Genomic DNA, 24,849 nt, shown 5'->3' with positions numbered 1-24,849 from the left:
GTACCTCACTGTGCTGCTACCAGTGCTGGCAGTACCTCACTGTGCTGCTACCAGTACTGGCAGTACCTCACTGTGGTGTTACCAGTGTGGGCAGTACCTCACTGTGCTGTTACCAGTGTTGGCAGTACCTCACTGTGCTGCTACCAGTGTTGGCAGTACCTGACTGTGCTGTTACCAGTGTTGGCAGTACCTCACTGTGCTGCTACCACTGTTGGCAGTACCTCACTGTGCTGTTTCCAGTGCTGCCAGTACCTCACTGTGCTGTTACCAGTGCTGGCAGTATCTCACTGTGCTGCTACCAGTACTGGCAGTACCTCACTGTGCTGTTACCAGTACTGGCAGTACCTCACTGTGCTGTTTCCAGTGTTGGCAGTACCCCACTGTGCTGTTACCAGTGCTGGCAGTACCTCACTGTGCTGTTACCAGTACTGGCAGTACCTCACTGTGCTGTTTCCAGTGCTGGCAGTACCTCACTGTGCTGTTACCAGTGCTGGCAGTACCTCACTGTGCTGCTATCAGTGCTGGCAGTATCTCGCTGTGCTGTTACCAGTACTGGCAGTACCTCACTGTGCTGTTGCCTGTGCTGGCAGTACCTCACTGTGCTGTTACCCGTGCTGGCAGTACCTCACTGTGCTGTTACCAGTACTGGCAGCACCTCACTGTGCTGTTACCAGTACTGGCAGTATCTCACTGTGCTGCTACCAGTGGTGGCAGTACCTCACTGTGCTGTTACCAGTGCTGGCAGTACCTCACTGTGCTGTTACCAGTGCTGGCAGTACCTCACTGTGCTGTTACCAGTACTGGCAGCACCTCACTGTGCTTTTACCAGTACTGGCAGTATCTCACTGTGCTGCTACCAGTGGTGGCAGTACCTCACTGTGCTGTTACCAGTACTGGCAGTGTCTCACTGTGCTGCTACCAGTGTTGGCAGTACCACAGTGTGCTGCTACCAGTACTGGCAGTATCTCACTGTGCTGTTACCAGTACTGGCAGTACCTCACTGTGATGTTACCAGTGCTGGCAGTACCTCACTGTGCTGCTACCAGTACTGGCAGTACCTCACTGTGCTGCTACCAGTGTTGGCAGTATCTCACTATGCTGCTACCAGTGGTGGCCGTTCGTCACTGTGCTGCTACCAGTGTTGGCAGTACCTCACTGTGCTGCTACCAGTGGTGGCCGTTCCTCACTGTGCTGCTACCAGTGCTGGCAGTACCTCACTGTGCTGCTACCAGTACTGGCAGTACCTCACTGTGGTGTTACCAGTGTGGGCAGTACCTCACTGTGCTGTTACCAGTGTTGGCAGTACCTCACTGTGCTGCTGCCAGTGTTGGCAGTACCTTACTCGGCTGCTACCAGTGCTGGCAGTACCTCACTGTGCTGTTACCAGTGTTGGCAGTACCCCACTGTGCTACTACCAGTGTTGGCAGTACCTCACTGTGCTGTTACCAGTACTGGCAGTACCTCACTGTGCTGTTACCAGTGCTGGCAGCACCTCACTGTGCTGTTACCAGTGTTGGCTGTACCTCACTGTGCTGTTACCAGTACTGGCTGTACCTCAGTGTGCTGTTACCAGTGTTGGCAGTACCCCACTGTGCTGCTACTAGTGTTGGCAGTACCTCACTGTGCTGTTAGCAGTGTTGGCTGTACCTCACTGTGGTGTTACCAGTACTGGCAGTACCTCACTGTGCTGCTACTGGTGTTGGCAGTACCTCACTGTGCTGTTACCAGTGGTGGCAGTACCTCACTGTGCTGCTACCAGTGCTGGCAGTATCTCACTGTGCTGTTACCAGTACTGGCAGTACCTGACTGTGCTGCTATCAGTGCTGGCAGTACCTCACTGTGCTGCGACCAGTGCTGGCAGTATCTCACTGTGCTGTTACCAGTACTGGCAGTACCTCACTGTGCTGTTACCAGTACTGGCAGTACCTCACTGTGCTGCTATCAGTGCTGGCAGTGCCTCACTGTGCTGCTATCAGTGCTGGCAGCACCTCACTGTGCTGCTATCAGTGCTGGCAGTACCTCACTGTGCTGTTACCAGTGCTGGCAGTACCTCACTGTGCTGCTATCAGTACTGGCAGTACCTCACTGTGCTGCTACCAGTACTGGCAGTACCTCACTGTGCTGCTATCAGTGCTGGCAGGACGTCCTACGGTTCGCTGTAAGAAAGAAGTGATGAAGTCAGCAGCTGAAATTTACGGCCGAATCGTTTGGGATATTTCCGGCTTCTGCCAACTGAACGATTCGGACAGGTGTTCTCAACATCCTATTGGTCTTTTTGGGTGGCAAAGGGGTCGGGGGAGGGTGTCTGAAAGGGTTAAAAATCACGTAAGCTGCAAGCTGAACCTCAGCCACACCGAGAGCGAAGTTCCACTTACAGGTTTTGATTAAAGTGAGCCCAGAAAAGGTCAAGGACGATCTGATGGAATGGTGTGGAGCTGCAGTTCATATCTGTTCCTTCGAAAATGGAACAATGGAAAGGAAGGTTAGGATACCATTTGTCAGGGATATAGCTATCATTTCTTGATGCGCAAGTTTTAATTGGAAATTATATGCTTTTGTAAGCATGATGTAACCATAACAATGATTGGATAGAGATAATTCCTGTTGTGTTAGTGGTAAATACCAAATACTTGTAATTGCTGCTGAGTCTTTAATTACGTTTGTATTTCTGAATTTTTCACTCTGAAAGGATACCTGTCTTGTTATAGTAAAGTTCATCTTGGAACCACTCTGTTACTTTGTTTGGCCACTTGAAGGGAACGAGAGTTTTAAATTACAACAAGAAAGCCAAGCGCCTAACAATCTCTTTGTGCAGTGAGAGCAGCTGAACGATCTCTCCTCAGTGTGAATTTGCTGGTGGACCACTGGCTCTCCACAGTTTTTGTAGCCACTCCCACAGTTAGAACATTTAAAGGGTCTCCAATTGTTATTATTGAATTTATGTGTCAGCAGATTGGATAACTGAGTGAATCTCTTCCCACACACAGACCAGATGAATGGTATCTCCCCAGCGTGAACACACTGGTGTGTCTACAGGAGGGACGACCTTCTAAATCTCTTTGTGCAGTGAGAGCAGCTGAAAATAGTCTCTCTTCAGAGTGAATGTATTGGTGGTCCCTCAGATCTGCAGCACTTTTGAAGCTGCTCCCATAGTCAGGACTTTTAAAGGATCTCTCATTGCTGTGAGTGCCTTTGTGTTTCATTAGGCTGTGTGAATGAGTGAATCCCTTCCCACACACAGAGCAGGTGAACAGCCTCTCCCCAGTGTGAATGAGATGGTTCTCCAGAGTTTTTGTAGTTGCTCCCACAGTCAGAGTATTTAAAGGGTCTCTCATTGTTGCGAGTGAAATTGTGTATCAGCAGGCTGCATAACTGAATTAATCCCTCGCCACAGACACTGCTGAGTAACAGCATCTCCCTGGTGTGAACTTGCTGGTGTATCAGCAGGTCGTATGACTGAGTGAATCAGTTCCCACACACAAAACAGGAGAATGTTCTGTCCTCAGTGTGACTGTGTCGATGGGTTTCCAGCCGAGATTGGGATCTGAATCCCTTCCCACAGTCCCACCGTTTGGCTGTGATGCAGGAGTGTCTCTGTGTCTCCAGGTTTGATGATAAGTTGAAGCTTCATCCACACACAGAACACATGTATGGTCTCGCCCCAGGTGAAAGGTGCGATATCTTTTCAGAATGTCTCACTAGTTAAGGTCCTTTCCACACAGTGCACTGGAACACTCTCGGTAGTGTGTGTGTCTGTGCTTTTCCAGCCACACTGATATTTAAAATCAATGTCAACAAAATGAAGGAAATTGTCGTCGACTTCAGGAATCATAGTGCAGAACATGCCCCTGTCTACATCAAAGGTGACAAAGTAGAAATAATTTTATTAAGTTTACATATTAGTCACAAGTAAGGCTTACATTAACACTGCTGCAAAGTTACTGTGAAATTCTCCTCATTGCCACATGCCAGCATTCGGGTCAATGCACCCTAACCAGCATGCCTTTCAGACTGTGGGAGGAAACTGGAGTACCCAGAGGAAACCCATGCAGACATGGGGAGAACATGCAAACTCCACACAGACAGTGACCCAAGCTGGGAATCAAACTCAGGTCCCTGGTGCTGCAGGTCTAACCACTGTGCCACTCTGCCGCCCATGGTCAAAAGCTTCAAGTTTTGATTTGATTTATTATTGTCACATATATTATCATACAGTGAAAAGTGTTGTTTCTTGCGCACTATGCAGACAAAATATATCGTTCACAGAGGACGAAACAAGAGAGTGCAGAACGTAGTGTTGTTACAGTAATGGCTAGGGTGTAGAGAAAGATCAACTTAATGCAAGTTAAGTCCATTGAAAAGTCTGACAGCAACAGGGAAGAAGCTGTTCGTGAGTCGGTTGGTACGTGACTTCAGACTTTTATTTGTTTTTCCCGATGGAAGAAGGTCGAAGAGAGAATGACTGGGGTGCGTGGGGTTCTTAATTAAGCTGTCTGCTTTGCCGAAGCAGTGGGAAGTGTAGACAGAGTCAATGGATGGGAGGCTGGTTTGCGTGATGGATTGGGGCTACATTCACAACCTTTGTAGTTCCTTGCAGTCTTGGGCAGAGCAGGAGCCCAGACCAATCTGTGATACAACCAGAAAGAATGCTTTCTATGGTGCGTCTGTGAAAGTTGCTGACAGCTGTAGCTGACATACCAAATTTCCTTAGTCTTCTGAGAAAGTAGAGGCGTTGTGGGGCTTTCTTAATGATAGTGTCAGCATGGGGGGGACCAGGACAAGTTGTTGCTGATCTGAACACCTAAAAACTTGAAGCTCTTGATCCTTTTTACTTTGTCCCTGTTGATGTAGACAGGGGCATGTTCCCTTCTATGCTTCCTGAAGTCAATGACAATCTCCTTCATTTTGCTAACATTGAGGGAGAGATTATTGTCACTGCACCAGTTCACCAGATTCTCCATCTCATTCCTGCATTCTGTCTCATCATTGTTTCACAACACCAGGTTAAAGTCCAACAGGTTTATTTAGTGGCACGAGCTTTCAGAGCATTGTCCCTTCATCAGATCAGTGACTCACCTGATGAAGGGGCAGCGCTCGCGAAAGCTCGTGCTACCAAATAAACCTGTTGGAATTTTCATCTGGTTTTGTGAGACTATTTACTGTGCCTACTCCAATCCAATGCCAGCAACTCCACATTATCATTGTTTGAGATCCGACCCACTACAGTGGGGTCATCAGCAAACTTGAAAATTGAATTGAAGGGGAACTGGAGGTGTATAAGGAGTATAGTGAGGGGGCTGAGAACACAGCCTTGTGGGGCACCGGTGTTGAGGATGATCATGGAGGAGGTGTTGTTGTCTATGCTTACTGATTGTGGTCTGTGAGTTAGGAAGTCCAGGAATCAGTCACAGAGGGGAGGAGCTGAGGCCCAGACCATGGAGTTTGGAGATGAGTTTTGTGGGAATAATGGTGTTAAAGGCTGAGCTATATTCAATAAATAGCAGTCTGACATAGGTGTCCTTGTTATCTAGGTGTTCCAGGGTTGATGGCATCTGCTGTGGACCTGTTGCGGCGATAGGCAAACTGTAGTGGATCCAGGTAGTCCGGGAGGCTGATTTGTGCCATGACTAACCTTTCAAAGCACTTCATAATGATGATTGTCAGACCCACCAGCCAACAGTCATTAAGGCCACGCTGCTTTGTTTTTCTTTGGTATCAGGGTGATGGTCGTTTTCTAGAAGCAGGCAAGGACCTCAGATTGTTGTAAAAAGAGGATGAAGATTTCTGTAAATACCCCCTGCCAATACCCCATCCAGGCCAGGTGCTTTCCATGGGTTGACCTTTGAGAAAGCTGCTCTGACATCTGCAGTGGTGACCCCAGATACAGGTTCATCCAGGGCTTCCAGGGTGGAGGGAATGCTCTCACTGACCTCTTGCTCAAAACAGGTGTGGAATGCATTGAGCTCATCAGGGAGGGATGTGTTGGAGCCGGTGATTTTACAAGACTTCATCTTGTAGCCTGTTATGTCTTGCAGACATTGCTATAGTCGGTGTGGGTTGGTGTGGCTAGCCTGGGACTCGAGCTTGGTCCAGTACTGATTTTTAACATCTTTGATGGATCTCATTAGATCATATCTAGCTTTCTTATATAAGTCAGGGTCATCTGACTTGAACGCCTCAGACCTGGACTTCACCAAGCTGTGGATATCCCTGTTCTTTCATGGTTTCCAGTTGGGGAACACATGGATTTGTTTCTTTGGCACAGTCTTCTACACACTTACTAATGAAGTCAGTTACTGTAGTGGCGTACTCAGTTAGGCTAGTGACAGAATTTTTAAATACTGACCAATCCACTGACTCCAAGCAGCCTGTAGGAGATCAGCTGATTCCTCAGAACAACATTGCATGACTTTTTTTGATGGATTCTCCCGCTTCAGTTTTTGCTTGTAAACTGAGAGCAGGAGCACAGCCTTGTGATCTGATTTGCCAAAGTGTGGGTGGGCGATAGAGTGGGAGCATGTTTGAGATTTGTGTAGCAGTGGTTTGGACCACTTGGGCCTCTGGTGGAGCAGGAGACGTGTTGATGGTAACTTGGTAGTACGCTGTCGAGCTTGGCCTGATTGAAGTCCCCAGCCACGATGACCAAGACCTCGGGATGTTCATCTCAAGGCTTTTTGTACTGGTGTATATTTCACCCAGCACGATCTTCACGTCTGCATGGGGTGGGATGAAACTGCTATCAGGATATGGAGATGAACTCTTGTGGAAGGTAGTCAGGGCGGCATTTTAGCATCAGGTTCGACCTGGAGGAACGTCTCGGTCGGCCCGACGCGGACCCGGCCCTGCGTCTGGAGTACAGGGAGAAGAAGTTGCGGGACCTGCAACTGGTCGGGTCCCACGGCGCGTACGTGAGGTCGCGGATCCAGTTCCGAGTGGACCTGGACCGCGGCTCTCCCTTCTTCTACTCGCTGGGAAAAGGCCGGGCTGACCGTCAGCAGCTCCTTACGCTGCTGGTCCACGACGGTTCCCCCCTCTCGGATCCGGACGGTATCCGGGCCGTCGCCCGGGATTATTACACCTCCCTCTTCTCTCCGGATCCGTCCAGCGAGGATGCCCGCAGAGTTCTGTGGGAGGACCTGCCGCAGGTCAGCCCAGAGGGCATGGGTCGGCTGGAGGCTGATATCACCCTGGCCGAGCTGACCGGCTCCCTGAACGGCCTGGGACGGGGTAAGGCCCCGGGAATGGACGGGCTGACCGTGGAGTTCTTCAGGGCGTTCTGGGACGTCCTGGGGAGCGACTACAGGGGGGTCCTGGGGGAGAGTGTGGCCACCGGGGATGTCACCGAGGAATCCTGGCCAGCAAACTGGCGGGAGCTGGAGGCCAAAGTCACCACCCGCCTGGCTCGCTGGACGGGACTGCTCCAAGTGCTGTCCTATAGGGCGCGAGTTCTCATCATAAACCAACTGGTCGCCTCCATGTTGTGGTACCCTGAGGAGGGCGGTCAGGGTCTGGTGTGCCTCTGCACTCAGATAGTGACCTTCCACCTCCAGATCCTGCAGAGATACCTTTACCTTCAGCCTCCTCCACGATGGTTGCCCTGGCGATGTATTTCTTCCACCAGTGGCGTGGCCTCAATGATGACGTGCAGCTCATATAATACACGTGAGTGATTATACCGAACACTTCTTATCATCAGTACAAAAACAAAATGACCTTTTGACCTTTTATTGAATATAACTGAAATTGATGTGAAGATGGTTGGGTAACACTGAAATCTAGTGAACCTGGTCCTGTGTTGTCGATGCAACATCTCGGTGGAAATGTGCTCTCCCAGACTCAAACAGCATCAGCCCACTGGAAGCAGAGTTGTGAGACCGGCCAATCCAGCAGAAAGAAACTCTCCGATCCTCCCACTTCACCCACTGTCAGAATGAACAAGGTTCAGTCCCGGATGTGATTAACAGCAGAATCCAACCCCTGTCATCACTTGTGAACTCGCTGGTGTCTCTGTAGGTGCGATGAATTAGTGAATCCCTTCCCACACTGCGAGCAGGTGAACGGCCTCTCCCCAGTGTGAACTCGCTGATGTGCCTGTAGATTGCTCAACTGAGTGAATCCCTTTCCACACACAGAGCAGGTAAATAACCTCTCCCCAGTGTGAATTCGCTGGTGTACCTGCAAATGGGATGATGTTCTAAATCTCTTTGTGCAGTGAGAGCAGGTGAACGGTCTCTCCTCAGTGTGAACTCGCTGGTGGTCCATCAGATCCTGAGAGCTTTTGAAGCCACTCCCACAGTCAGAGCATTTAAAGGGTCTTTCTGAGGCATGAGTGACTTTATGTGTCAGCAGGTTGGATGACTGAGTGAATCCCTTCCCACACACAGAGCAGGTGAACGGTCTCTCCCCTTTGTGAACTTGCTGGTGTTTCCACAGGTTGGATGATGTTCTAAACCTCTTTGTGCAGTGAGAGCAGCTGAACGGTCTCTCCTCAGTGTGAATGCGCTGGTGGGACACCAGCTCTCCAGAGCTTTTGAGACAACTTCCACAGTCAGAGCATTTAAAAGGCCTTACATCGGTGTGAGTGACGTTGTGTCTCAGCAGGCTGGATGACTGAGTGAATCCTTTCCCACACACAGAGCAGGTGAATGGCCTCTCCCCAGTGTGACTGCGTCGATGGGTTTCCAGTACAGATGGGAATCTGAATCCCTTCCCACAGTCCCCACATTTCCAGGGTTTCTCCATAGTGCAGGTGTGACTCTCCAGGTTAAACAAACAGTTAAATCTCACACAGAACACAGCGACAGTCTCTCCCCGCTGTAAATGCTGCCATGTATTTTTAGGCTGTGTGACTGATAAAAGCTCTTTCCACACTTAGTGCACTGGGACACTCTCACACGGGGGTGTGTGTCTCAGTGTTTTTCAAGTCACACTGATATTTAAAGTTTTCTGAAGCAGAGAGAACAATTCTCCTTCCAGATTCAAAGGTCGATATATTCAAGTCCCAATGAATTGTGTGAGGATGTCAGATGTTGATGTGATGTTTGTTTTGAGATTTCTGTCTGTAAATCATCAACTTCTGAAAACTTGTAAAGCGAGTTTGAAAAAAAATGTCAGTAGGGATAAAAATTCAGACATGATGTGGAGATGCCAGTGTTGGACTGGGGTAAACACAGTAAGAAGTCTCACAATACCAGGTTTAAGTCCAACAGGTTTATCTGGTAGCAAACGCTACTAGCTTTCAGAGCGCTGCTCCTTCGTCAGGTGGGTGGGAGTTCTGATCACAAACAGGGCATATAAAGACTCAATTTACAGAATAATGATTGGAATGTGAGTCTTTACAGCTAATCAAGTCTTAAACATACAGACAATGTGAGTGGAGAGAGCATGAAGCACAGGTTAAAGAGATGTGTATTGTCTCCAGACAAGACAGTGAGTGAGATTTTGCAAACCCAGGCAAGTTGTGGGGGGTTACAGATAGTGTGACATGAGCCCAAGATCCCGGTTGAGGCCGTCCTCGTGTGTGCGGAACTTGGCTATCAGTCTCTGCTCAGCGACTCTGCGCTGTCGTGTGTCGTGACGGTCGCCTTGGAGAATGTTTACCTGAAGATCGGAGGCCAAATGTCCGTGACCACTGAAGTGTTCACCAACACTCATAAGACGCTGTCATAAGAACAGGATATGGCGCTCGACTCATCGATCGACAATTCCGATGCCCCACAGCAAAAAAACCGCACTGACCTCCTCAGCAGACAAACACGAGGCATGGCAGACAGAGTACCCTTCGTCGTCCAGTACTTCCCCGGAGCGGAGAAGCTACGACGTTTTCTCCGGAGTCTTCAACATTTTATTGATGAAGACAAACATCTCGCCAGGGCTATCCCCACATCCCCACTTCTTGCCTTCAAACAACCACACAACCTCAAACAGACCATTGTTCGCAGCAAACTACCCAGCCTTCAGGAGAACAGTGACCACAACACCACACAACCCTGCCACAGCAACCTCTGCAAGACACGCCGGATCATCGACACAGATGCCAACATCTCACGTGAGAACACCATCCACCAGGTACACAGTACAGTCTCTTGCAACTCGGCCAACGTTGTCTACCTGATACGCTGCAGGAAAGGATGTCCCGAAGCATGGTACATTGGGAAGACCATGCAGACGCTACGACAACGGATGAATGAACATCGCTCAACAATCACCAGGCAAGACTTGCTGCCAAGGGGACACTGTGTGCTGGGAACGCCCCCTTCTTGTTGGCGAACACTTCAGTGCTCACAGGTATTCAGCCTCTGATCTTCGGGTAAACGTTCTCCAAGGCGGCCTTCACGACACACGACAGCGCAGAGTCGCTGAGCAGAGATTGATAGCCAAGTTCCGCACACAGGAGGACGGCCTCAACCGGGATCTTGGGTTCATGTCGCACTATCTGTAACCCCCGTGACTTGCCTGGGTTTGCAAAACCTCACTCACTGTGCTGTCTGGAGACAATACACATCTCTTTAACCTGTGCTTCATGCTCTCTCCACTCACATTGTCTGTACCTTTAAGACTTGATTGTCTATAATGATTGTCATTCCAATCATTATTCTGTAAATTGAGTTTATGTCTTTATATACCCTGTTTGTGAACAGAACTCCCACTCACCTGACGAAGAAGCAGCGCTCCGAAAGCTCGTAGCGTTTGCTACCAAATAAACCTGTTGGACTTTAACCTGGTATTGTGAGACTTCTTACTATAAAAATTGAGAACAAGCAATTCTAGTTTCTGTGGAACACTCTTCCCTCTCTCCTTCCCCAAAAGCTGTAAATCTCCATCCCACACACTCTCCCTCCATTCTCACTCTGCTGTATCTAATATTCACCCTCCCAATTCTCCTGAAGGTGCTGATTGAGACTGATTGACAGATCCATGCTCACTGCTTCCTGTGCTGGACACAGAGAGCTGGAAATCTCCATGCAGGCTGCAGACAGATATATGTCTATATGACTGGACTATAAATGTGTGAATACACAGACTGGGGGAGCAATGGGGAGTGGGGCTCATGGGGGGAGGGGCCCTGGGGAGAGGGGCTCCGGGGGGGTGGGGCTCTGGGGGGGCGGGGCTCCCAGGTCCACACACCTGAACCCAGTGGCATCACCTGGAGAAGCGTGATTGCTATTGGCTGATTCAGGCAGGGCTCCATTGTGCCGTCACAATGACTCAAGAGGGGGCGTTCCCAGCACACAGTGTCCCATTGGCAGCAAGATCACTGGTTACAGAAGGAAAACACTGCGGATTGGACACAGCTTAGCGCAACTAGCGGTCAAAGCTCCGCCCCACGTGGCCTCTGGCTCCACCCCTCATTATCTACATATGGGAGATTGACCAATGGCAATGCGTGGAGGACCGGATGGGCAGTGGTCCTCCAGCCAATCAGAGTTCCCACCTGGTCTGCTGTGAGGTGCTTCCTCCACTGCTGCTCATGTCTATGTTCTGTGTTATAGATTGCACTCCCTTTTTGATTTTCTGAAACACCTTTTATTGATGTTTTGTTTGCATTTCAGTCCCATGCTCCTGATCTACGGACACTTGGTGCAGAGAGGGGAGGGTCGGGATGCTGACCTCTTCGTGAACCTGCTCCTGGGCCTGGCGAAATGCGCCATCAACAGGTCCAGGCAGTGGGTGATCGGAGAGGGCCGTTTGTCCCGACTGCCTGCCCCTCTACCGCAGCTACGTTTGCGGCCGGGTGTCCCTGGAGAGGGAGCACGCAGTGTCCATGGGCACAGTCAATGCCTTCCGCGCCCGTTGGGCACCATAGGGGCTGAGGTGCGTTATAGACCCCGACAATCACATTCTGATTTGACTTGTCTTAAGTTTCCTTTGTACTTTTTGTTTCTGATTGGGCCGTTCCCCCTCCTTTTGGGGAGCTGCGCCTTTTACTTTGTCCTAATGTAATTTGAGTTTGTTTACTTGGTTTGACCTGAAAGAGTCCCCCCCCCCCACCCCGCTCCATTGCTGCTGCCCCTCTCTCTTTGAATGAAGATTGCGCTTCTGACAGACTCAGCGGTCTCCAACGGGAAAAGAAATGGGAACGGCGAGAAAAGAAAGTGTTTGACTCACAGATATTGGCCACCTTGAAAGAGGCTAACATCTGTCAGTAAAACACTTTCTTTTCTCCCCCTTCCCATTTCTATTCTCATTCTGGGGGAAACTGGGGACCTGCAGCAACTGAAGGGAAAGGAAGTGAATCCAGGGAGGGAGCAGACTCTGGAAAGGTTGGCCCAGGTCTCTCTCTGAAAGACATTGTGACATCTTAGTGAGTGTTTCAGTTCACTGACTGTGGAAAGAGCTTTAACAGTTACACAGCCTGAAACAGCACAGTGTTCACAATGGTGTGAGACCATTCACGTGCTGTGTGTGTAGATGAGGCTTAAACTCATCATCAAACCAGGTGAGTCACAAGGACATCCACAGTATGGAGAAACTGTGGAAATGTGGGGGTTGTGGGAAGGAATTTAGCTTCCCTTCACAACTGGAAATTCGTCAACGCTGTTACACGGTTGAGAGATTATTCACCTGCTCGGTGTGTGGGAAGAAATTCACTCATTTTATCCAGCTGCATGCACACAATTTCACTCACATCCAGAAGGCCTATTAAATAGTCTGACTGTGGAAGTGGGTTCAAAAACTCAGGTGAACTGCTGTCCCACCAGTGCACTCACTCTGAGACCGTTCAGCTGCTCTCACTGCACATTCAGGTTTAAATGAATATTCAGTCTGTGGGTACACTATTTATCAGCTCTCACTTCACAAAGAGATTTAGAAATTCATCCAATCTGTGCGTACAACAGCGAGTTCACACCAGGGAGAGATTGTTCACCTGCTGTGTGTGTGGGCAGGGTTATCCCATCTGCTAAGGCAAAATGTCACTCACACCAGTGAGACCTTTTAAATGCTCTGACTGTGGGAATTGCTTCAAAACCTCTCAGTATCTGATAATGCATCAACACATTCACACTGAGCAGAGACTGTTCAGCTGCTCTGACAGCACAAAAAGGATTAAAATATCATCCAAACTGCAGTGACACCAGTGAGTTCACACTGGGGAGAAAGCATACATGTGCTCTCAACGTGGGATGGGATTCATTCTTCATCGAAATTTTTGAAACACCAGCAAGTTCACACTGGGGAGAGACCGTTCACCTGCTCTGTGTATTGGAAGGGATTCACTCAATCATCCCACCTGCTGAAACTCCAGAGTTCACAAGTGATGACAGGGGTTGGATTCTGCTGTTACTGCTGCTGTTAATCACATCCAGTACTGACAGTGAACATGAGAATTAGGAGCAGGAGGAGCTAATTCAGCCCCTCGAGCTTGTAATTCAATATGATTATGGTTGATCTCATCTCAGCCTCAACTCCTGCCCATTCTCCATAACCCTGCAATCTATCCCTATTAAAAAGCTGTCAGTCTCCTCCTCAAATTTATTCAATGCCCTGGCATCCACCACATTCTGAGGTAGTGAATTCCACAGACCCACCACTTTTTCCTCCTCTCTGATTAAATCTGCTGCCCCTTACCCTAAAACTGAACTCTGGTTCAGTTGTGGTTTTCCCCACAAGAGGAAGCATCCTCTAATTCCACTTTGTTCATGTTTTTTAATCATTTTATATACGTCAATTATAAGAAGTGACTTAGTGGCACAGTGGCACTGATGTCTCACGGCACTAGAGACCCAGGTTCGATTCTGGCCTTGGATGATCCTCTGTTTGGAGGTTGTATGTTCTCCCCATATCTGTATGGTTTCTTCCAAATGCTCCGGTTTCCTCCCACAGTCCAAAGATGTGTAGGTTAGATGGATTGACCACGCTAAATTGTCTCTTAGTGTCCTAAAATGAATAGATTAGGGGGATTAGTGGGGCAAGTACATGAGATTACTGAAATAGGGCTTGGGTAAGATACTGTGCCAGATGTTGGTGATCAAGACAAGATGTGAAGGAGTAAAATCTCACCCTGTAAAAATCCAGTTGGAATGACATTTGACCCACACAGGAATCAATTAATGGATTTAGTAACACAGCAACAGATCAAATTCCATCCTTTACAAACGATAGGAGAATTGGGAGATGGTTTGTGAGTTATAATGATGTTTGTGGAGTCAGTCTAATACCCACACTTACAGGAAAAAACACACGAGATATTTGACACACAGCAGTAGGGTTATTATGTGTAGAGCATCAAATATCCAGGAAATCTCAGCCTCAAGGTGGACGAATCAATGATTAGTTCTTAAAATGGTAATGCTCAAAAGAAGTCACTTTAGTTCACACTGTGTAACTATCTCTGATTTTGTAAGTTTAGAATAAAATTCTGTTGTTAGGTTTTGTAAATCTTTACTTCTTTGAAATGGTAAATATCTGTTCTCCCTCAGTGTATCCGAACTGATGCTGGAGTTTGGCGACTAGGCAATTTTCCCAGTAACTTCATTGCATTGACAATGTAAGCCTACTGAACTTAATAACCAGGCTATTTGTTTAGTAAATTGTCAGGTGGTGGGCTCGAGGAGGAGTTCTTGGAATGCTGCTGGGATAGTTTCCTTGAACAGTGTGTGTTGGAGCCAACGAGGGAGCGAGCTATCTTGGACCTGGTGTTATGTAATGAGGCGGGTAGAATTAGGGACCTTGCAGTGAAGGATCCTCTTGGGGAGAGTGATCATTGTATGGTGGAGTTTCTGATGCAGATGGAGGAGGAGAAAGTGGGTTCCTGGACATGTGTCCTTTGTTTGAACAGAGGGGAGTACGATAGGATGAGAGAGGAATGTTGATTGGGGGAGCAGGTTGGAGGGTAGGTCTGCTGAGGAGCAGTGGAGGATTTTTAAGGAGATCTTTCTTGGTGCTCAGCAGAAATTTATTCCAATGGTCAAAAAGGACCGTAGGAGGAGAGGTAATCAGCCGTGGATAATGAAGGAGGTGAAGGAATGTTTTAAATTAAAAGCGAAGGCATTTAGAGTAGCTAAGAGTAGTGGGCGAGAAGAGGATTAGGAGAGGTTTAAATGTCAACAAAGATTGACAAAGAAATTGATAAAGAAGGGTAGGAGAAACTATGAAGCTGGGCTAGCGCTTAATATAAAAAAGGATAGCAAGAGTTTTTATAAGTATATAAAAAGGAAGAGGCTGGCTAGGGTGAACATTGGACCCTTAGAGGATGAGAAGGGGGACTTAGTGGTAGGGGATGGGGAAATGGCTGAGGTCTTGAATAACTTTATTGTTTCGGTCTTCACGGAGGAGGACGTGAATAATTTGCCGGGTGTTAGAGATGGAAAGGTGGTAGGACTGGAGGGTCTCAATGACATTACTGTTACTAGAGAGGTGGTGCTCGACAGACTGGAGGGGCTGATTGTGGACAAGTCCCCAGGACCGGATGGAATGCATCCGAGGGTTCTGAAAGAAATGGCGGAGGTGATAGTGGATGCCTTGGTGGTTATTTTCCAGGCGTCGCTGGATTCCGGGGAAGTGCCGGAAGATTGGAAAGCGGCTAATGTTACGCCATTGTTTAAGAAGGGTGCCAGGCAAAAGGCGGGGAATTATAGGCCGGTTAGTTTAACGTCTGTTGTAGGTAAAATGTTAGAATCCGTCATCAAGGAGGAAATAGCGAGGCATCTTGAGGGGAATTGCTTGATAGAGCAGACGCAGCACGGTTTCGTTAAAGGGAAGTCGTGTCTGACAAATTTACTTGAGTTCTATGAGGATGTGTCTAGGGCGGTGGATAGAGGAGAGCCGGTGGATGTGGTCTTTCTTGATTTTCAGAAGGCGTTTGACAAGGTACCTCACAAGAGGTTATTGCAGAAGGTCAAGGGACATGGAGTTGGGGGTAGGGTGTTAGTGTGGATAGAGGACTGGTTGTCAAATAGGAGGCAGAGAGTGGGGGTCAATGGGTGCTATTCGGATTGGCGGTTGGTGACTAGTGGAGTGCCCCAGGGGTCGGTGCTGGGGCCTCAGCTACTTACCATTTATATAGATGATCTGGAGGAGGGAACCGAGTGTACGGTGTCGAAATTTGCTGATGACACCAAGATTGATGGAAAGGCAAATTGTGCGGAGGGTGTGGAGAGTCTGCAGAAGGATCTAGATAGGCTGGGCGAATGGGCCAGGAACTGGCAAATGGAATTTAATGTTGGCAAGTGCGAGGTGGTCCACTTTGGTAGGAATAATGGTAGGAAGGATTATTACTTACGTGGAGAAAAACTGCAGCATGCGACAGTGCAGAGGGACCTCGGGGTCCTTGTGCATGAGTCGCAAAAACCCAGCCTGCAGGTGCAGCAGGTGGTCAGGAAGGCGAATGGGGTGCTGGCCTTCATAGCGAGGGGGATTGAATATAAAAGTAGGGAGGTCTTGCTGCGGCTGTATAGGGCATTGGTGAGGCCGCAGCTGGAGTACTGTGTGCAGTTTTGGTCGCCGTACTTACGCAAGGATATTTTGGCCTTGGAGGGAGTGCAGAGGAGGTTTACTAGGCTGATGCCGGAGTTGAGGGGGTTGAACTATGAGGAGAGGCTGAATAAACTAGGCTTGTACTCGTTAGAGTTTAGAAGAATGAGGGGAGATCTCATTAAGACGTATAAGATGATGAATGGGATGGATAGGATAGAGGTGGAGAGACTCTTCCCGCTCAGAAAGGACAGTAGGACTAGAGCGCACAGCCTCAAGATAAAGGGGGGGCGGTTTAGAACGGAGTTGAGGAAGAACTTCTTCACTCAAAGGGTGGTGAATCTCTGGAATTCTCTGCCCATTGAGGTGGTGGAGGCTGCCTCACTAAATATTTTTAAGAAGAGGGTTGATGGGTTTTTGATAAGCGAGGGGATTAAGGGTTATGGGGAGAGGGCGGGAATGTGGAACTGAGCCACGACAGATCAGCCATGATCTTATTGAATGACGGGGCAGGCTCGAAGGGCTGGTTGGCCTACTCCTGCTCCTATTTCTTATGTTCTTATGTGATCTAAGGCGTCAGACTTAAGCAGAATGGCCTTTTCCCTTGTGGCGTCCTGTTGAGTTCTGGTCCCTTTCTAGGGTCATGGGTTCAAAACCCACCTCTGACATGTAGAAAAGCACAGTGGTTAGCATTGCTGCCTCACAGGGCCATGGACCTGGCTTCGATTCCCAGCTTGGGTCACTGTCTGTGTGGGTTTCCTCTGGGTGCTCTGGTTTCCTCCCACAGTCCGAAAGACATGCTGGTTAGGTGCATTGGCCATGCTAACTTTCTCCCCTCAGTGTAGCCAATCAGGTGCTAGAATGTGGTGACTCGGGATTTTCAAGAAACTTCATTGCAGTGTTATTGTAAGCTTACATGTGACACTAATAAATAATCTAAAAAAAGTCTGTGAGTTGGATGTACTATGTTACACCAAACACTAAGATATGTTTTAAGGTTATAAGGAAAGTAATTCATTTCAAATATTCAGAGAGGAATAACTATTAGTGGGAGTGGGAGTGAGTTGGAGGTCAGGGTAAGTCTAGATGATAGGAAAATCCCCCAGGATAAGGAGGATCCGAGAGGGCCTGAGGGTCTTCGGTGCATCTGTTTTAATGTGAGGAGTGTGACGGGAAAGTCAGATGAACTTAGGGCCTTGATGTTCGCGAGGAATTTAGATGTGGTGGCAGTGACAGAGACGTGGTTAAAGGAGGGGCAGGACTGGCAGCTAAATATTCCAGGGTATAAGTGTTTTAGGCGTGATAGGGGAGGGTTGAAAAGAGGAGGGGGAGTGGTGCTGTTAGTTAGGGAGCAGATCACAGCGGTGCAGAGGGAGGATAACATGGAGGGGCTGGAAATTGAGTCTCTGTGGGTGGAGTTGAGGAATAGGAAGGGGGCCATTACTATGCTAGGAGTGTACTATAGGCCGCCCGATAGCCCGCGGGCAGTGGAAGAGGGTAGATGTAGGGACATTTTGGATAAGTGTAGGAAGAACAGGGTTGTTGTAGTGGGAGATTTTAATCTCCCTGGGATGGATTGGAAGGTGCCTAGAGCTGGGGGTTCGGACAGGGAGGAATTCGTAAGATGTGTATTGGAAGGATCCTTGCAACAGTATGTAGACAGCCCGACTAGAGAGGGGGCGATACTGGATTTAGTTCTGGGAAATGAGCCTGGTCAGGTGGTTGAGGTTGCGGTAGGTGAACATGTGGCTAATAGTGACCACAACTCCATCTACTTTAGGATACGAATGGAAAAAGATGAGAGCTGTCCTAAGGGGAGGGTGCTAAATTGGGGGAAGGCTAGATACAGCCGGATTAGGCAGGAGCTTAGGGATACAGACTGGGATAGGCTGTTGGGAGGCAAGACCACGTTAGGCATGTGGGAGTCTTTCAAGGGAAAACTGCAATGGGTGCAGGAAAGGCATGTGCCGGTTAGGAGAAAGGATGGGAAAGGTAGGATTAGGGAACCGTGGATTACTAGAGATATAGAAGACCTGGTTAGGAAGGAACGAGAGGCATATGTCAGGTCTAAGCAGCTGGGAACGGAGAGAGCGTTGGAGGAATACAGAGAGAGTCGGAGGGATCTCAAACGGGGAGTTAGGAGAGCAAAGAGGGGGCATGAGATGGCTTTGGCAGGTAGGGTTAAGGAGAATCCAAAGGTGTTTTACTCCTATCTTAAGAAGGAAAGGGTGGCTAGGGGTAAAATCGGTCCTCTCAGGGACAGAAGTGGGGAATTGTGCTTAGAGGCAGAGGGAATGGGGGAGATCCTGAATGAATACTTTGCGTCGGTATTCACGAAGGAGAGGGGCTTGATGTCTGGTACGGTCATCGAGGGAGCTGTAGACCAATTGAAAGATCTATCGATTATGAGGGAAGAAGTGTTAGGGCTTTTAGCTGGCATTAAAACCGATAAATCTCCGGGGCCCGATGGCATTTATCCTAGGCTGCTTAGGGAGGCGAGGGATGAGATTGCTGGGCCTCTGACGCAAATCTTTGTCTCTTCTTTGGACACAGGTGAGGTCCCAGAGGACTGGAGGATAGCGAACGTGGTACCGTTGTTTAAAAAGGGTAGGAGGGATAACCCGGGTAACTATAGGCCGGTGAGTTTAACGTCAGTGGTAGGTAAGTTGATGGAGAGGATTCTTAGGGATAGGATGTATGCGCACTTAGAGCGTTGCGATCTGATTAAGGATACGCAGCATGGCTTTGTAAAGGGGAAGTCTTGCCTGACGAATCTGGTAGAATTTTTTGAGGAGGTGACAAAAACGGTTGATGAAGGATGAGCCGTTGATGTCGTCTATATGGATTTCAGTAAGGCGTTTGACAAAGTCCCTCATGGTAGGTTGGTACAGAAGATTAAAGCTCATGGGATATGTGGTCAGGTAGCTAGATGGGTAGAGAACTGGCTTGCAAAGAGAGGGGAGGGGTCCTTTTCTAGCTGGAGGTCTGTCACTAGTGGTGTGCCGCAGGGCTCAGTACTGGGACCTCTTCTCTTCGTAGTGTATATAAATGATTTGGAAGAGGGAGTAGGTGGTGTGATCAGCAAATTTGCTGATGACACCAAGATGGCTGGATTGGCGGGCAGTGGGGAGCAGTGTCTGGCAATACAGCGGGATATTGATAGGCTGGTTGATTGGGCAGATACATGGCAAATGGAGTTTAATCCTGATAAATGTGAGGTGATGCATTTTGGCCGGAATAATGTAGGGGGGAGTTATATGATTAAAGGGTAAGCCCGTAAGGAGTATAGAATCGCAGCGAGACCTGGGGGTGCAAGTGCACAAGTCTTTGAAGGTGGCAGTGCAAGTGGAGAGTGTGGTGAAGAAAGCCTATGGTATGTTAGCCTTTATAGGAAGGGGTATAGAATATAAGAGCTGGAGTCTAATGTTGCAGTTGTACAGAACATTGGTTAGGCCACATTTGGAGTACTGTGTCCAGTTCTGGTCGCCTTACTACCGGAAGGACGTGGAGACTCTGGAGAGAGTGCAGAGGAGGTTTACCAGGATGTTGCCTGGTATGGAAGGACTGGGGTATGAGGAAAGATTGAAGAAATTGGGGCTCTTTTCCCTTGAAAGACGGCGACTGAGGGGGGGATCTAATAGAGGTATATAAGATTATGAAGGGTATAGATAGAGTAAACAGAGGTAAGCTATTTCCTATAATAGAGACACGTAGGACAAGGGGCCATGGGCTTCAGGTGAGGGGGGAGAGGTACAACACAGATATTAGAGGGAGGTTTTTCACACAGAGGGTAGTGGGGGTATGGAATGCTCTGCCAAGTAAGGTGGTGGAGGCAAACACGCTACAGTCATTTAAGAGTAACTTAGACAGGCACATGACTGAGTTGGAGATGGGTGGATATAGGAGATTGTTTTAAATAAGGGTCATTAGCATTGGGGCGTCCCTGGTAATGTAAATGGATATGGTACAATAATAATTTTTTTTTCCTTTTCATTCACAGGTTTTAAGTCAGTCCACCTCATGTCCAACGAGGGGCATACACGCGATGGGTCGTACGAGGGCTGCTCTTGGCTGTTCGAGATTGGCCTAGTGCTTCATGTCGTTAGTGTGTGCCTAAACTGGACAAGATACTGGGCAAGACGACAGCTCAGTGACTATCACTGTTTGCTGTGCAGACACATGGATTTGGGCCGGTGTCTGTGGGAGTTTGCGCATTCTCCCCGTGCTTGCGTGGGTTTTCTCCGGGTGCTCCAGTTTCCTCCCACACCCCAAAGATGTGCTGTTAGGCTGATTGGCAGGAATAAATTGTCCCTAAATCAGTTTCCCTCAATCTGGATGGCCATAAAACATTAGACAGGGGTCGTGGGTGGAGAGGGGGACTGGTGGTGTTGAGATGGTGGCACGGGCTCGTTGGGCCGAAGGGCCTGTTTCCCCGGCTGTTTTTGTTCTTTGTTCTATAACCTTCAAATAACCTGTCCAAAACATAAACACCATATTTCCCCATCCTGAACAAATGGCCAAGACAGATATCAAAAGCTTTAATCTTAGCAAGAAGTAACAGACACAATCTTCAAGGAGAGGGAGTGTCCCACGAGTAATTGATAGTTCAGAAGGCCAGTCACTGGGACTATGGCATTCCCGAGTTTATTTAATTTAGTTTACCTGGTTTTACAGAAAATCAGGGACAATGGGAAATGATATCAATAAATAATTAGCACCTCGAGAAATAAACTAGCTGAACAAAAGCGGGGCCAACGGTAAACTAACGGTGTTGGTTAATGGGACTGGGGCTCGTCCATTACCCAAAGGGAGGATTGTTGAGGTGAACTCGAAGCAGAGGCACCCACAATACAATTAGATATATTTAGATTCCTTTCATACTAGCAACACACAATACCAATCAAAATGGAGTGTAACAGTTCGAGAAGCATCATGGGTCTAGCTGACTTGACCACATTGAGGGGATATTCAGTAATACAGACACACAAACAGCTCACTCAACAGGACCCCCCACTTTAGCCACCCCCCAGGCAGCTGCCTCTGAGTAACTGTTAACAGTTACTGGGCAGAGAGAAAGGAGCCTCTGTCTATGTGCAGAGAAGGCCCAAGGACAGTTGATGAGGGGTCTGGGAAACATGAGAGAGGCACCTATCTGTTCATGAGCTGATCACACAGCCTCATGATGCCCAGTTATTAATGTTATTGGACCTAAATGTAATGTGTCTAATCTGTAACCATTCTGATTGGATTGTGTCCAGCCGGGATGTGCTGAGTAACTGGATAAGAATTGATGATTTTCTTTGTTGGGTGGAGTTGTACACGGTCAGCCCCTGTGGCTTCAACCCACTGGCATAACTCAGTAAACAGTTTGTTGATTGAATTGGGCTTCTGATTCTTCTGAATTCATTCTCCCGAATAACCATAAAATCATGTGATCAACTCTTAAGCAACCACGCACTTGTTTTAAAGGTATAACAGATCCCCAATTACTTACACCACCTTCTCTCATTATTTTAGACAGGGACGGCACAGTGATTAGCACTGGGACCTGGGTTCAATTCCAGTCTTGGGTGACTGTGTGGAGTTTGCACATTTTCCTTGTGTCTGTGTTGGTTTCCTCCGGTTTCCTCACACAGATGTGCGGGTTAGGCTGATTGGCCGTGTTAAATTGCCCCTTAGTGTCAGGAGGATTAGCAGGGCAAATATATGGAACGACAGGGATAGGGATTGGGGGGATTGTTACTGGTACACGCTCGATGGGCTGAACGGCCTCCTTCCGCACTGTCGATTCTATTCTCTGAATGCAGTCAAACCGTTTTGTACTCTCCCTTTATCTGATTGTATACAATCCCTTATTCACACAGGTTCAAATGTTGAGACTAATCAGGGCCGGAAGGTCTCTCTTGCCGGTACATTTATCTCCATTGAACATTCTTTATTTACACAGCAATTAAACTTTTACATTTACACAACAAATAAAAGATGAGTCTTTTAGAAAACTACTGATTCATTCATTGTAATTCAAATAAGACTTATAATCTATTCAATCTCCTGTTACTGACTGGTATCTAATGAACACTAATCTTTAATAATTTGGTTAACACGATACACTGGTTCAAAAAGAGACTCTGGGACAATATCTTTCTTAGACTGAACACTCAGCCTTATTCTTCAACAAGTTTTCACAGAACATAATGTCCTCCAACTGTTCAATATGAAAGAAATTTTGAGTTTAAACAATTTCTGCTAGCTATACAGCTTTCACAAGCATTTTGATGAATATAGTATTAATTTTTAAATTTTAAAATTAAATTCTAGTCAGATGTTAGAATTCAACATGGCTTCCTTGACCTCGTAACTTCTAATGTTCAAAGAGTTAGCATGGGGATAATGGATGGAATGGTCACTGCTCGTGTTCACTGAACCTCGTTTGCATTTCAACCAAGTGGCAAATACCTGGAACCCATTTCCTAAGAGGAGGTAGAAGCAGAGATGTATCATTGCTTGCCAAAGAAAGTCGGATGGGCACTTGTGGGAAATAAACCCTACAGGGATAGAATGGGGCAAATGGCTTGATCTATAATGGCTGGCATGGACTCAACAGGCTGAATGGTCCTATTCCTGACCCAAATGCCTGCCTGATTGAGAGAGACAATTTTCAGCAGTTCAGTCTCTCCAACTCACTGAAGTCCCTCATCCCTGGACCCATTCTCGTAAATCTCCTCTGCACCCTCTCTAAGAACCTCACATCTTTCCTAAAGTGCGGGGCCCATCTATAGGGTTCCATTCTAGAGGGATAGGATTGAACAGCAGGGAGGTTCTGTTCAGTTTGTTTCGAACCAGGGTTAGACTGCACTGGGAGCACCGTCAACATCTGTAATCTCCATTTAGAAAAAGGAAATAGAGCCACTGGAGAAGGAGCAACAAAGATTCACGAGAATAATCCCAGAACTGAGAGCATTTCACCCTCAGGAAAGGCTGGGGCAGCTTTTCTCCAGAAAAGAGAAGATTGAAGGGTGACCTGAGGGAAGTCTTTAAGATTATGAAGGGGTTCAATAATCCAATAGGGATTTGAGGAGAAACCTCTTTACCCAGCGAGTGGTGAGAATGTGAACTCACTACCACAGCGAGTGACTGAGGTGAATAACATGAACACATTGAAGGGGAAACTGGATACACACATGAGGGAGAAAGGAATAGAAGGATTTGCTGATGGGGGAGATGAAGGGGGGGTGAAGGCTCATGTGGGGCATAAATACTGACACAGACCAACTGAGCTGACTGGCCAGGCCCTGTGCTGTAGCCTCAATGGAACAGAGACAAATGTATTTACTTTAGATCTAAATGTAGTGATAGGAAAAACACTACTTACTCTCCAGGATAAAATAAATGTCCTTGGATCAAAGCAAAATACTGCAGATGCTGTAATCAGAAACAAAAACAAAATGCTGCAAAATCTCAGCAGGTCTGTTTGTTTGCTGGAGCAGACGAGTGAAGGAGCAGAGAGACAGCTAAGATTTTACCTGTTAAAAACCAGTTTAAAACAAGTTTAAAGCACTTTGTTCTTTGTAGAACTGTTTAAAGCATTTATTTATTGTATTTACTGCTTTAAGAATTCTGAGGGAGTGGTTAGCAGGCAGTTGTGGTTCATCAGATTTAAATCAGCGCCAGGTTTAAAAGGAGGCCTGGTGTAGACAGCGGGCAGCGTCTGAGCGGGCAGCGGAGTGAGTGGGAAGCAGAGTGAGCTACTAGGGCTTAATATCAAAAAGGGCTGGAAGGAAAAAAGGCCAGGTGAGTTCGTTTGAAAAACAAAAAAAAAACTTTTTCAAAACTACTACAGTAAATAATGGAGGGGCATGTGATGTGTGGTTTCTGTATGATGTGGGAGCTGGTGGACCCCAGGGTCCATCCCAGTGACCATGTCTGCAGTAAGTGCAGGTTACTGGAGGAGCTCCAGCTCAGGGTAAATGAGCTGGCCTCTGAGCTACAGACACTGAGGCTCATCAAAGGGAGAGAGGGTGCAATTGTCAATGGGGTGCAAGTGACATCCACCCCCCCCTAGACTGGCTAACTCTAAGGGTCAGGGACAAGAGGGGGCTACTGGGAAGAGGAAGGGGGGGTGAGGAGCGGAGGCCTCAGCCTCTTAATCTGCATAACAGGTTTGAGGTTCTTGCTTCCAAGTTGGACGAGAACGAGGCAGGTGAGGTTGGTGAGCAAGCTACACACGGTACAGTGATGCAGCAGGACATAGGCAAAGAGAAAAGGAAAAGGAACGTAGTAGTGATTGGGGAGAGTGGGGTGAAGGGTATTGACACTGTCCTTTGTCACAATGACAAAGTGCACAGAAGGGTGTGTTGTCTGCCTGGTGCTCGGGTACGGGATGTTGCAGCTGGGCTGCAGAGGAACCTGGAGTGGGAGGGTGAGAATCCGGTCGTT

At 47.9% G+C, this 24,849-nt stretch overlaps 1 protein-coding gene across 1 annotated transcript; it reads right to left on the bottom strand.

The window, feature by feature from the left end:
• Positions 1–7,688: 7,688 nt before the first annotated feature.
• LOC145357378 (uncharacterized) lies at positions 7,689–8,742 on the bottom strand. Its single transcript, XM_080210697.1, has one exon. It carries the CDS (start codon positions 8,740–8,742, stop codon positions 7,984–7,986), a length of 759 nt encoding a protein of 252 aa, XP_080066823.1. The 3' UTR covers positions 7,689–7,983.
• Between the last annotated feature and the right edge of the window lie 16,107 nt (positions 8,743–24,849).

Source organism: Carcharhinus amblyrhynchos, chromosome 23 (genome assembly GCF_965287045.1).
Source record: "Carcharhinus amblyrhynchos chromosome 23, sCarAmb.v2.hapA, whole genome shotgun sequence".
NCBI classification, from domain to species: domain Eukaryota; kingdom Metazoa; phylum Chordata; class Chondrichthyes; order Carcharhiniformes; family Carcharhinidae; genus Carcharhinus; species Carcharhinus amblyrhynchos.
This window is presented reverse-complemented; position numbering and strand designations above follow the sequence as displayed.